This window comes from Cyrtonyx montezumae, unplaced genomic scaffold (assembly GCF_038088225.1).
Source record: "Cyrtonyx montezumae isolate F1298 unplaced genomic scaffold, pur_monq_1.0 scaffold_10, whole genome shotgun sequence".
In the NCBI taxonomy this organism is placed as follows: domain Eukaryota; kingdom Metazoa; phylum Chordata; class Aves; order Galliformes; family Odontophoridae; genus Cyrtonyx; species Cyrtonyx montezumae.
In genome coordinates this window covers 14,774,966-14,790,191 of record NW_027071826.1, presented here as the reverse complement: position 1 = coordinate 14,790,191, position 15,226 = coordinate 14,774,966, and the positions used below count along the sequence as shown (strand labels likewise).

The 15,226-nt window shown below is 37.5% G+C and overlaps 1 protein-coding gene across 1 annotated transcript in view; it reads right to left on the bottom strand.

Moving 5' to 3' along the window:
* Positions 1-11,431: 11,431 nt before the first annotated feature.
* Positions 11,432-15,226, bottom strand: part of TRIP11 (thyroid hormone receptor interactor 11) — a 29,179-nt gene continuing 25,384 nt past the window's right edge. The window contains exons 20-21 of the mRNA XM_065750936.1: positions 14,162-14,309; positions 11,432-13,326 (exon numbers count right to left, since the gene is read on the bottom strand). Coding sequence (XP_065607008.1) covers positions 13,118-13,326; positions 14,162-14,309 — 357 coding nt within the window. The 3' untranslated portion in view covers positions 11,432-13,117. The remainder of the gene's footprint in view (positions 13,327-14,161; positions 14,310-15,226) is intronic.

Here is a 15,226-nt window from a genome sequence, read left to right as displayed (position 1 = left end):
ACAAAAAGTCTGCTTCACAAATACAAGTCATGTTCTACTTTTTTTACTACACTTCATCTCTTTTTAAAGTTCTGCTATTATATTTACTTCTCTATAACTATATCAGCCAAAAATGTTTCTTAGCTCTTGTAAATTTTTTTAAAGTTCACCTTCTCTGAACATTCCCAAGGACACTGTCAAACCGTGAGAGCAATCAAATTATACAGATACGTGTAGTGATAGGTGTGTAAGCCCAAACATACTGAAAATGACAAGTCATAGACATCTTGTGCAGACCTGAATTCAGTAAAGGACTTTGCCAATAACTGACACTTTAAGGGCCTATGTCCAAACATTAGATGGTTAAAACATTCATTTTTTTTCCTCCACAAAACCCTGTGGGACCAAATTTCCTACCAGAAAAACTGGTAAAACACTTAAAGCACAACTGCTGGGCATTTGCAGAAACAATTACATTTAGACATCAGCCAAGCACCAATGAGCTTCACAGGCTGGGATCAGACTTTGGAGGTTGATTAAAGCATTTCTGGAGATATCTAAATAAGAAAATTTCTGATATTGTCATGTATCAGTGTAACACATGACAGGCAGCAATCTGAAACACACACATCTCCCCCAATGCCACCTGAATAGCACTGAGCACATGTGGTCTGAACCCCTAATTCTGCGTGAAAGGCATTGGGCTTCTTTCTTCCACCTCTCAGCACAGAATCCAATAGCAAACTCTTGGTATTTGGGGAGTCTTCCCTCTCCTTTTCAAAGATGGATTATGTTATGCTATCAGCTGAGGTCAGCTTCACCCAGTGTCTGAAATACAGCTATAAATGCTGTCTCATAACATGAATAACGTAATAACCTGTTCCAGATGGCTCGGACCAGAAGCTCAGAAGCATATTTCTCTGCATATTCTCCTTTCCTAGCCAAATACAACACAAGCTATAATTAACTGTGAAAATTAACATAATACGTAACTTTAAAAACATGACTGGTGATAACTAGAACATACTGGAAATGTAGAGCCTCCGAGATGCCCCGTCACGTTGTACGGATCTACAGGTTACACTCCTGTCATTAGGAAGGAGAAGATTTAACAGTTCCTGTTGCACTCCCATCTCTTGCAGGTACAGTTGTCTCTGCACAGTAAAGGTACCACCTGTGTGAGATATCCATAGAAAAGAAAGCCAGTGCAGCATTCCTTCCTTCCCTCCTCTGTGGGGACGTCATCTGTACGAAGCAGGCACTCTCTTGGGCTGACAGCACTGTGTAATGCAGTACTGCTGCTGCTATCACTGCTCTCCAGAAGCAATGTGTGTATGCCATTTTAATGTGTGCTGCAAATACTCTATAAGCACTCCATCAGACCACGTAATCTAAAGTTTCTGTTTTGCCTCAGTTCTTGTGTATCTGCTGGTCTGTGGTTGATCTGATGCTTGTTTCTAATAGCATGCTTACTTTAAGTAAGAAGTAATCAATGAAAAACCTGGGCACCACTGGCTCCATTCTGCAGTGTAGCAACACTAAATGTAGGCTCTGACTGAACTTTGTTATTCTATAAACACATGAATCATCCCATGAAATAAAGAATAATACGATCTAGCAGGTATGTACCAAAACCAATTAACTACATCAGCTGCAAGACAAAACTCTTTCAGGTGTATCACCTTTACTGAGACCAAGTTCGATGTTCACTTGCTTAGATTTTCATTCCTCTTGGAAGAATGCTTTCCTTTTGATCCTTTCCCCTAGCTAAAAGTAATGCAAACAAGCAAACAAAAAGCTCTTGATAACTTTCCCAGGAAAAATACAGGCCCTTTCACAGTGATTTTAGTGCATGTAACAACTGCCAGCAGGTTCCTCAGTATTACTGTTCATTTCTATCAGGATACAACATTCATTCCTTTTATTCTTCACTTTTGATCTTTAAATGACCTACATTTATGCCTTTAAAAATATATTACCGTTAAAAGCACATAGAACATTATCCTATGCAAGGACAGAATATCTCCTTTAGAACTGACAGCTTCCCCGTGAGCTGTTGGCATTTGAGGTTATGAGGCTCAGGCCTATGTCTTGGCATCAGGATATGCCCACTTTTTTTCCTTTAGAACCTCATTTTTGAGTATAGCTCTGGAAACTGCAGTTCACATTTTGCTTGAAAGTAGACAGACATTTCAGTTTGTTATTTATTTTAATAAGATTGGCATGTAGATTATCTAGGCTGTAGTCTTTTCTTCACTGCATTTTTGTCAAATGCTCTGGACAGTGTGGTCGAAAGCATCTATTTAATCTTATGATGTTTACCAGCACCCATTAGAAGCATGCATAAATTCTTTATGACCTCCCATAAATAAAAACATAAAACTGCTAACACCTCTGGACCAGGAGTAAAGTCTGTTTTGCTATTTGAGCAAGCCTATCTTTGCAAGTGCCTGTGATACATAAGCCATTAGTCTCCAGTTATGACTAGTCGGTTAGAAATACAGATAGAAATCTTAGAAATCTTCAGGACCAATTTATTTTATGTTTAAAAGCCTCAAGACTGCACCACCTTTTGCAGTTTCTCAAGTTCTTTACTAACTTATGCTTAGGGTATTTGCTGTGGTGCATATCTGTTCCCAGCAGCATCAGGCTTCACATCAGAACAGCCACTTGGAGACAGTAACTCTCCATTCCAAACCATCTCAGAGGCACTGCCTGCGTGCTGCGGGCATGTATGCTGGTAAAGTATCAGCTTCACCTGTGCTCCCTTCCTCACCCAGGTACATCATTTTCATCACATGAAATTAACATTTTTGGTATTTTTTCCCCAGATTTAGCTGAGTATCCTTTCTCCTTTTTCTTTTAGTTTGCTTAGCAATTCATTCGAATCCAGAGCAGGACATTATCCTCTATGGCATCAAGCACTTACTGCATTTTCCATTAAAACACTTCAGGTTCAGAGCAAACCCAAACAAGTCAGTGGAAATGCCATCTCCCAAAGGGGGTGTTTGAGTGTTCTCAAGTATGCGCACTATTTTGGTAAGGACACCTGCCAGAACCCTGCTGGTGAACCCAGAGTAGAAAAATATTTGACATCATACCTCTCTTCCAGAGCTTGTCTCGTGCCAGGTAGTGGAAAACATTCCCCTTTTAAATATGTACCAGTAAGCAGAGACATATGTTTTATCTATTCTGATAAAACAATCAACAAATGTGCCTAAACTTTTCCTTATCTAATGGTTTAATGTGTTAGATAGCTATCAATCACTGTTTTAGGCAGACGTGGGACTGGCAGAACATTCCCATGTGAAGAAAGGGCTAATTTTGGCTTCCTTTTGCACTTACTCACTTGCTTTCCTTACCATTTAAAAAGATATTCTAAAAATTTCTTTAGTAATTTTGGATTCTGTTCTCAAATAAGTAGTTTCTAGATGAGATGTATAATAAAAGAGTTTTTTAAAAAAGCAATTTTCTACTCCATTGTATCAAATTGGGTCTTTCTTTAAATTTACCTATTCTCATAGCAGGGATTACACCATTTCATAATTTACCTGCTAATTTGGGGTTTCATGAGTTAAGTAAACCATTTGAAACAAATTGGCTATGAAAATGGGTAATAAAAATGGTGTCAACAAATTGTTTTCAAGCTCATTATTTGCCACCATGCAGCAATGAGGACTAACAAACGGAAGAAATTCAGAGTCCTGTGGGTGCCATTTCTGCAAGGAATTCTACTGAGCAGGGGATGCTCCTACTCTTTGCTAGCTCTGCTGTGCATGCAGTGCAACACTCATTAAGTCTTGCAAAAGGATACAACTTACTGTACAGATTGTTTCTTTTCTTCACCCATTGCCCTGTGCTTTGACTTATGCTTGATTGATTCACAATCAAGGAGCTGGATTTGCGCCGAAAGAAAATAGAAAGGAATAAACACACCGACAGATTGAGTGCAAAAATCATGGAAAAGCAGGCCAATAAAGTTGGAGAAAGAAATTGTAAGAGACATGAAAGTTAATAATAAATTATTTTTCAGACACACCAAGCGCAGGAAAACTGCCAAACAGCCTGCAAAACCAGCAGATGAACAAGGTATAAAAATAGAACTTAGGAAAGATAAAATCACAGAAGAAAATTAAGTAATTTTTCTTTTTCTGTGTTTCCTAGAGAAATCTCAAGGGGTTCCCATTGTGGAATGAGAAAGGGGAAGAGAGAGAAAGAAAACGATACTTTGGAGAACCTGCATAAATTGAAGTGCCAGTAGATGAGACTGTAGAACAAATCAACAAAATGAAAACTAACAACTCAGAGCTCACCTGACATTAGAAATGAAGTGTTGTAACAGATCTGCATGTACACTGCCGTAAGCGTTACACTCATAAAAGCTCCTCCATACTACAAGAACAAAAGATACCAAGTAAAATTCTGTATTCAACAGGTTTCTGTTAAGTGCTAAATAAAATATGGAAGAGTAAATCCAATACATCAGGCATACTGGTACTAAATTATAATTAAAGGTAGAAATATTGAACACAAGCTCACGTAAACTGAGGAAAAGTCATTGTGACAACTGTAACAGGAAGCCATATTTCACAAATCCCCCAGACCTTTCTGAAATGGTAGCTAAGTAAACAGGCGAGAGAATGAGACAATATAATTTACTGAGATCTCCAAAGGACATTCCAAAATCCCTTGTCAGATGATGCTAAAGAAACCACACTGCAGTATAATTAGAAGGTAACACATAATCACATACTGAGTCTATAATAACAATCTTGAAACTGTAACTGCTTCTGATTCCATTAGAATCAACTGATTTTAAAAGAATAGGTCTGATCTCTAAGCTGCTGCTCATTAACAAGAACATGCCAATGAAGCTGCTCACCAGAGCGATATACTTGGTCCTGGATAGCACACCCATGGTTTCTGGTGAGATGGCTCTGCCTGGAGATTACCCTTTACAGCTGAAATCATAGAATATGAGTTGAAAGGAATCTGCAAGGAGTACTGAGTCCAATTTCTGGCTCCACACAAGAACATTCAAAGTTCAAACTCCATGGTCTGAGATAATTTTCAGAGAAATGGAATTTCTCAGCACCAAATGCATCTCCTCTTCTTGGCACTTCTTTTAGTAGTAGTCAAATACATTGACGTGGGCAACTAGGGCTCAAAGTGCCAAGCATAAAGACAACATCACTATGACAGAGTACAAGTAAGCCTCTTTCTTGGAGTTACAGGTTCAATTCTGTCACAGTTTGGCCAGTGCAGGCCTTAGGATGCCTGCAAAGCATCTGACTGGAGCCACTGATTGAGTTCAGAAGAATGCCATGACAGGAGTGCCAGGGACTACTTGATCCCCCAGTTTATGTAAGCAGATTTGGGGCAGCACACCACAGTCACTGCTCTGACACAATCCATTGAAGACAGAGGTACCACCTACTAGATCTTTGCCTACAAGTGGCACTCTATAGGTCCCGAGTACGATGCAGACAGTGTACTATTCAGAGTCTAGGTTTGGGTCCAGACAGATCTGGCAAGTCTAGCTATGACTCATTCATTTTATTTAGAATCCTGTGCTCAAATTTTTTTTAGTTTCATAATAATCCTCCCCTAAGTTAACTGAAAACTGCTAAACACATCTATCCCTGCTCCTGTTGTCAAAAATAAGGCAATCTTCTATTTGCCCACATTTTTATTGGCACACATTACTTCAGCATACAGAGCAAAGTGCAGTCTAAATAGTTTCCAATTGTATTTCCAGAAAAAGCTTCAGTTTTTGATATTTTTCAGTGCTGTAATCTACCACTCAAGGCACTTTCTCTACTCTATTTTTACTCCTGGTACACTTTAGCGTTAGTTCTGTGGTATGGCACGTAAACTGAAACATATGGATGGATCAGAAAGAACTCACTGATTTGCTTGTGATTCTGGAAACACTCTCTCATTACAAAACAGAAGCTTGACTTGAGACACAGCATTTTAATACCTTATAAAATTAAAGAAAACGGTTACAGGAGACAGTCAAATATTTCTACATAAAAGTCAGTTTTACAAACAACATTTCACATGGTTCACTCACATCATGATTAAGTGAAAGTTGAATCCTTTATTTCCCTTTCTATCAAGCGTCAGAAAACGTTCAGATCACTCTAATAGCCATTACTAATTCTCTTGAGAAATAACATCTACAAATCTCATTTTTTTTTTAGATATTTCCAGTCAAGAACTAATATTCTTATCCAGCTGGACTTATCTGCTCAAAACATCTGTTTTCTGTTGCTGTTGTACCAATCATACCCAGTCGTCACTTTGTTGTTCAAGGTAAAAATAATTTCATCAGTAATACTGTTCAGGAGCCACCTGCATTGAGGGTACCTAAGCTGTATTAATCAGGTTACTTTTATTTAGTTTTATTAATCCAGTTGTGTCTGGCAAGCTTAACATTGGCTTCTGCAGCGCTGCTTCCCGGACTGTCTCTCTGGGCAACATACAAAGGTCAAGTTCTCAAAACCTTAGGGAGCACGAAGCTAAGTGCATGCTAATTTAAAAAGAAGCTTAGATTTGAAGCATTACTACTTTCAGCTTCCCATTCTCATAAGGTTATGTATAGTAGTGTTTCCCATTCTGGGGAGTCAGGAGCTAACACTTGTCTGCTTTGCTTAGGTCAGGGTCGACCACCTGACTTTGCTCACTCGATAGAGCAGCCTCCACAGGACGCTGCAGAACAACAAAACACATGCCATTTTGAGCCTGTTACGGACTGCTTTTCTCTGACTCCTTGGACCGCTCAAAATTCCATCAAGAAGCATTATGTATGATGAGGCTGCTCAAAGGCGATGGAGAACAGCACGAAGAAAACATTACCTATCTGCCTTGAGATCTGCAAAACCTCTTTGGTTTATCCAGGCTGAGCCATGGGGAAATTTAACTTCTGGTCTATTGTCTTCAAAACACTTCTGCAGGTATAGAAACACATACAGCTTGTTTCACTGCAGTCCCCACCTGATACACATGCAATCATCTCTGCTGCTTCCAGGTTCAGCAGACATCTGAAACACCAAGATTGAGCTGAACACTGCTTTCTTGGATCAAAGAATGGTCTACTCAAAGCCTGGGAATTGTTGTCAGACAGTTAAAAAGCAAGCATTAATTCTCTAGCTGTATATCTCCACAGATAAGCATCGCACCAGCCCACCTTACATGCTTCAGCTGTAGCAAATGCAGTGACCAAATGCACACATATTTCTGTTTGAGTACAACTACATCTTGCTGATAGTGCATAGATGTGCCTTTGAAGAACCTAGGAACAGATGGGACAGTGAAGCCCTTCCATGATTTCCTAATAATCCAGACAAGAATTTCACATTCACTATTTTAGAAATAGTCTTCTAGAGACATTTCAGGGTCTGTGTCAGATGACTTAACCTTTCCACAATGAAAAACAGCTTGTGGTTTGTGAAGCTGACGTTTTGATGCAAAATACACGCACAAGAAATCCTGGTTTTGGATATCCATTTTTCTTATTAAGAAAACAATATTCACACTGTATACACTGGATGATATTAGTAATTTTTGGTTTTGTGAGGTAAACCCAGAAAGACATTTCTACTTTTTTTTTGTGGTGAATAAAACACTTCTTCAGAAACAATTCACCTCTGAAGTTTTTGTTGCAAGACACACATTTTAGCTAATCTTCAATAAAGGAGCCCCACACAACCAGTGCAGCTGCATTTCACTATTGCTCATCAATGGCATCTTCAATCTATCTGCCCTCGTCAGTTTAACTTGCTTTCACCCTTTGCAAAATATGTTAACTCCTCATCAGTGACTCTGAGAGTACTTGCCAGCTACTGTAAAAATACTTAAGAGAATACTCCTCTTGTGTTCCTACAGAGCACGAGGCTTAAGTCCTGACATAGGTGGGTCTGGCCAGAGCAAAACTAGACTTCATTAAAATATGCAACACTAGAAACAGATGATTGAAGACTCCTATGTGCACAACAAGCTGTGTGTGGTACGATCCAAAGCTTGCTCGCCGCCTAAGAAAATGGCAAGTTGCCTTTCCTAAATGCAAATAAAATCACAAGGATCCAAGAGATTCCTTCTTTATGATTACAGATTGGGAAACAAAGCTGAGGCCACATTGAGTGAGAAACTACATCTCCTCCTTCCCATGTCAATTTAGGGCAATATCCCCCCCTCCCAGAGCAAACCAGAACACCGCTGCAGAACCTTGTGCAGCTCTTGCCACCAGTGATCAGAAACCAGGACTATAAGGCATAATCTTGCTGTGAAGTTCTCTCAATTGTGTACTCAGGTTCCAGATGCTAATTTTCCCCTTCTCTTTTTAACGTTGAAAGGTTTTGATCCCCAGTTACTGTATCTTTAAAATAGGAATTATTCTTGCATCTTATTATGAGCATAACAAATGGTTTTTAATTTGCCAAGGCAACTAATGTAAAATTTGATCAACATGCAAGTTTATTAAATTCATCAAATTAATTTACTTCATCACTAACAAGCCTTCTGGGCCATGTTACTACCTTCATTGTGTTTTTCTCAACACATATGCATATGGTTCCCAGAAAGAAGAAACACTAAAATTAACAAAAAAAATACTGTGTAGAAGATCTCAAATCAAAATTGCTACAGAGAAAACAGAGAAAAAGGGTGTTCTCAGCCTCTTGTTTAGGAGGCCTGGGAAGCAGTGTTTTATTTTTACTTCTTTGTTAGTGTGAACATTCACACTGATAGTTATTCACTGAACATCACAGATCCAGAGAGTAATCTTTCCAAAGGCAGTTTGGTACAGACTGCCAGAAACTTGAGTGCAAATGATATCAATTTTAAAATCTGTGAGATGTCTAATGGGAACCTTAACACAAGGGTGGAGAGAAGATTAATTTACTGCCAGAGATCAAGGATGATGTACAACATCTGTGAACAGTTAAAGAAATCAGATTTAACCAGCAATAACACAAGCTCGGGAAGAAGGAACAGAATGACTCCAAATTACTTAGTATGGCACTTAGCAAATGATAAGTGCCCTTTTTTAGGTAAGAAGCAATTAATGGTTATCTTCTCATTACTATTTCTGACAAGGAAAATTAGCCTTTAATTACACGATACAATTTTCTTCTGCTTGGCAAGATGTCTGAGACTTTTTGCAGCATGGCTGAACTCATGACACGAAACAAATTAATCTCAATTAGCTATGCAACAGGGCTAATACAACCTGCAACCAACAGACACTTTTCTTGCACACTTAACACCGATAATGTCATTTAACCATTACTTGCTATAAAATGTATTTCAAGAGTTAGATAAGTGATGCTTTCAGACACTGAATTTTAGAACACCATACTGCTCTATAAGCTCAAGACTGACTGCTGCTACTGCTGTAAACAACATGCCACACATGAATTATTTTTATTGCGGATTGGCTTCCATATTTAAGCTCTGCAGGACTGAAAATAAATTCAGTAGGATATAATGGCAAAAACCAAAATAACAATATTAATTGTTAAGGCTGCTAATCCTTGTAATCCTGAAAGTCACATGCGTACATGAAAACAAATTATAAATTGTACTGGAAGGGGGAAACAGCAGAAGTAAAACAAATGCATACAATATTTTTCAATTCCTTAAGCTTTACTGGTTGCACTACTATACGTATGGCACATATTTACTTTTTTAAACATTGAAGCAGATACACTGACACAATGGTTGCTTTACTTATAATGTACAGCTACCTCAAACTCTGTGTGAAAGAACATACGAAACTCTTATCCCTGTTACTTCCACAGGACACTCATGTTTCACCGTGTTACACTAACGGTTGTTTTTTCTTCAAGTATAAGGCTGAGTAAGGATTTAATTTTATTCCAGTTACAACTGCTCCCAGATTGTAACCTGATTTATAATTATGTCAGATTAAGACAGTTGAAAAATAACTCTTGAGCTTTTACAATCAAGTCATTAAAACTGTAACAGGACATCAAAGCTTAACATTGCAAAGCTCTCGTGAAGCACGAGATAATGTGAAGTACTTACAAGGCAAGAACCTTAATTCAGTCTCCTCAGCTTTGTCACTCAATCATATCCGTATTTTCCAGGTAGCCTGTCTTATAAGTAACTACTAATGCAAAGTGCACCAAGAATATGAATAAGAAGGAATAAAAAAATGCAGGCTGGGAAATGATGCTTGATTAAAGACAAATCATATTATTTCTATATTTATCATTATAATGCTACAAATCGTGTGCCATATGACTGTGACCAGTTTAATGCAAGAAATTGTAATTCAAAACAAAATGCATTATTCCATAGTAGTAATTACAAAGACCAACAAGCTACATCATTTTCTTTGCAGGGAATGTGTGACACAGGATGATCTGCATTCATAATAAGGAAACCAAAGAATCACCCTTATTTTTTCCCTTATACCATGTATGCTATATCCATTCCTTTTTCTTTCTTTACCACTAAAGATTAGCAACAGCCTGTTAGACCAAATATAGAAGGACCACTCTGCTTTTTCTCTGCAAAAATGAGAAGAAAGCAAATGAGTTAAGGAAAATTTTCAACTACTGCAACTGCTCAAATTCTAAAGGGACTTCTCCCCCACCCTCTCTGCTGTGTGAAAGACCCACACAATTAACGGGATAGACTACATGAGTCACATACTTAAATGCAGGAAGCTGGTAAAGCGAATGTATACAAAAGTTGTCAAGCACAAAGTAAACTCAGAGGAAAAAAAAATATTTTCACAAATCTTTCAATAAAAACAAATATTTAAGTTACTTATAGCAGTGGGTGAGACCGTTTAAGAATCGGAATCAAGGCAACGTATCAGTTCTGCACCATCCAGCGGGAAGCACTGGCTGGAAAACAGAACATTTCATCTCTAATAAAGAGCAAAACCTACTAACGTAAGTTTAGAACAAGCCCTAGAACAGAACCCTGTAAGCCATGGAAGATTTTCACCACAGTTCAACAGAACTCCTAGTATTTAAGGACTGAAACATCTGATATCATTCCTGTAGAGGATTTTCTCCTTTTCTCCAAAGGACCTTAATGAAGAACTCTGAAGTTCTTCAATACTTTTACTTGGTTTTATATTTCCCTCCTTAAACTCTTCTAACTTACTGTATAAATGAAGCTGATTTACAGCATCCTGAAATAAATGGTCTCACCAAACTTTATTTATTGACGTTCATAAAGCCTCCTGGAAGAGATACACGAACATATTAAGTTCCCTGTAATTGAAGAAAAAAATACACTGAAATTAAGATCTGCTTAGTTAGTATATTCCAATTGTAATATGTAACATACATGATTTTTGAAGTGTTTATTTGTGCTCTGGCTCACCCGAAAGCAATTTGATTCTGAAGCAGTTGCACATCTTCAAATAAACACGATGACAAGAACAAGAAAACGCATGGAAGGCACCTGATTTCAGCTTTCTTTATATTTGCTATAGAAAAAATATATACCTATTGCAGTCCATTAGCTTAAATAAAGATGTACATTTGAAGTACCAAACTGAAACGTTTCCAGAAGAGGTAATTTTAAATTCTCATTTCATTTATTACATAATGCAGAATTTACTTTGATACACTATGTGTGGCTGCCATTCTGTCAGAAGTCAGACTGCCAACAGACACTGTCTATTAAGGGAGCAAAACAATTTAAATAAAAATCCATGGTCTCTTCCAAATATTCATAAGCCTTCCATGAAACACTAACATACCAGAGAAAAGGGACCCAAGTTCTCAAGGTAAGTACAGTAATTAAAATAAACTTTGCTAGATTTTGAGGCAACAAAAGAAATTCAATACTTGACCTCTACATAATAAACACAAAGATTTCTTGCACTGTTTTGGTTGATTCTGTACAAGTTTCTGTGGTTAATTTTATTTAAATATACCTCTTACAACAATTCACTCAAGGATCTTAATGGAAATGAGAAGCAAACGTTGACAGTTCTAATATAGAACCTGCACAACAGTTATCTTTCAGCATTGACTAAACAATAGCATATAAAAAGGTTTAGAAATTACACACTAAGATGAAGATGATTTATCTTGATTAACTGTTGTTACAAGTTGAATTTTTCCCTTTAGTATGCAACATCATTCCTTACTTGCCAACAATGTGTACAAATTGTCACAGCAAAATTTACAGAAAAACTGACTTTGGCCTTGGTCTTACAAAGACCTATTTACATATTTGGGATAAGTAAGCACGTTCTTCCCTTTAAATTCTATACATATGTTAAAGCTTTAAGCCTATATTTGAATCTACAAAATACAGTAAGATAAAAAGTGTGTCAAATATACATCTTAGGCCATCACAATGCAGCATCTTTACATATATGAACTTATGTTTCACTGAATTACCCATTCTTCATCACATGCGCACCTCTAAAAATTAAGCACTCTCACAGTTGACTCCTTGGTGCTGATGGGCTCGACTGCTGAAAGCAGTTATTAGGTGTGGGAAAAAGAATCAAATCCACGTGCAAAAGAGATTAATATGCCCCAAACTGCCCCCAAAAATGAATAATCCTGTAAATAAGAGATACACATCTTAATACAATTAAATGTAATGAATTCTCTGTGGGGAAAAGCACAGCTACTCATTAATGGCACTGCCATTTATTCATTTTTTCACTCTTTGGAATTTACATCATTAATTCAACACCTCTTGTAAGCTCAATTTTGGCTAAATGTTTCTATTAATTTATTTTTTAATTTTGGTTCTTGAAGTTCTGCTGCCAACAGCAGATCATTTTCATGAAAAAAAAAAAAAGGACCTCAACACCAAATAATTAGTGCTGCATATGCATAACTGAAAGGACTCAAAATAAAACTAGAGTTTAGAAGTTCTTCAAACTGCTTTTTGACAATCTAGCAACAAAATCTAACCTATGTCCCAAATGAATATTTGCTACAAAGAAGGCAACTCTGCATGCAATCATTCAAGTTTACATTAGTTTGTAATTAAAGGAAAAACAAGATACAATTGCAAACAAGTATACAACTTTATACAGAAGGCCTCACTGTGGTAAATTTTATATATAGCATAGTGTTCTCATTTTCCTTAAAGTGCTATCAACATCATATTGTTTAAAGGTCATCTACTGTTTTAGGAGGTCTTTTAGTACAGCACCAGCACTGGCATCAGGGGACACTGGCAGTGGTGTAAAAGTAGGCAAAGCATCTGAAATAGGTTTCATCAGTAGATGCCCAGAGCTAGGAGCAGGTGTTATGAGAGGCACTGCAGCAGATCGAGGTGCTAGAAATGGATTTGTATCTGGTCTTCTGCTGATTCCTGAGACTCCAGAATCTGAAACAAAACAAACAAAAAGCTCCACTTTGTTGGAAAGTTTCTGTAAGTCTATCCAGTTTTAGAGCATTTGCTATGAAACAAATTTTACAACTGCGTGTTACTTTTGCAATATGAAAATTCCAACTGCTTGCCAGGTTTCTCCATGTGGGGCATTGACACCTGTAATGTGTCAAGATACTTTCATAGTATTATTATTTCATAGTTATTGCTGTCATCTCCCATCTTGAATCTTACCTGCCACACAGCTTCTTTTATTCAACAATTCCTATGTCTACACTAAATGACACCAGTTTAAAATCATGGCACTTCCGGGACACGCCCAACCATACTGAGTTTCTTCTAAAGTTCATGCCAACAAGGACACAATATCCAATAAAACCTATGCATTTTTGCAACGTGGAACACAAACACTCTATGCAAGGTTCATTTCACCTATGTGACATCAAACACAAAGTGTCTGTCACACTGACTCCAGCACCATGCAAAGACCTACGAGTCTTTACACATGCACTACCACACAGCACCCAGGTAAGGCTTCCTACTCTATGCTGTACTGGGATAGCTGCCCTAGGGTCAGTTCCAAGGAAACTCATGTAAAAATCTGACAGTGAGTCACAACTGAGTCTCAGGTCCTCGTGTTAGCACAAGTCAAATCACAAAAAAACAGAATATTTTTGTAGTGAATAAATCTGTTCCTAAATGATTTTAATCTAACAATTAAATTGCTCCTTCCTACCTTCCCCCCAAAATTCTAATCATCCAGATTTAAACTGTTCTCAATGGCTAAATGGAAAGAACTACCAAGTTTACCAAGATTGTCTTTAGTCGTTACCTGGTATCTGACTGCTGCCCGGAGCACTGCTAGTTTTACTAGTTCCTGTTGCTCCTAAAGGTTTCATATCATGAACGGAGAGCTTGGGTGGAGGAAGGCTTGGGCAAGATTCTGTTTCAAGGAATTTCACAAACAGTTCTGAAAAAGACTGCAAAAAGTTACTAGTTATTAAATTTTACATACTTTTCAAAGGAGCTTCAGTAAGTTAAAAAAATACATTTAAATAAAAGCAGCTGTCAGCAAGCTCTGAAGAACCATGTACTGGTACTTAAATGTTCTGCTTAATGAGTAAGAATGTACTTTTTTTTTTTCAAAACAAAGTTTTTGTCCTCTCGGTGAGCAGCATTTACGTAAAACTAACAAAGTTTAAAGATAACATGTAGCTTCCACCATAGTCCATCATAGATGTCAGCAAATAGTTTCAAGAAACCTACGCTGCTACTGACATCATAAGTACATGCTGCAGGCATTATTTCAGTGGACAAAATATATAAATATAAATCCTCACACTTCAAGATAATGGAAAGGAGTTGTTGTCTAGCTCAATGAACAAAAAACCCAATGATGTTAATCCAATCTGCTCAATCTCTCAGTGCCTAATCCTTGAGCACATTATTTAGTGGTCTGCAAAATGGAAAGTTTCACAGATTAACAGCTCCCATGGACCATACCCGAAAAACCATTGCTTCACAGTATTTGAAAGTTTAAACTATCAACTTTATATGCTGTACATAAGAGACACTAACTGCAGCAGCTGAAAAAGCTTTACAAGTAAAATTTAAAGGACAAATGGGAAACGTTGTCATGAAAATATAGTATTATGGTCTTTTCTGTTGTTTTGTATTGCAGACTTCCAGACTCCCACATGTATTTAACCTCTGACACTGTCAGTTTGCATTATCAAGTCCATACTGGAAGAAGCCAGTGATCCCAGGAGCCAGTGGAACAGTAAGTAGTTTTGTATTATTAGCCCAACATTTACAATTATGCAATTTTCTTCAATACCTATACATTTATTCAGTCAGAAGGGAACAACACGTCCCAAAACCAAAACATGCTAGAGCA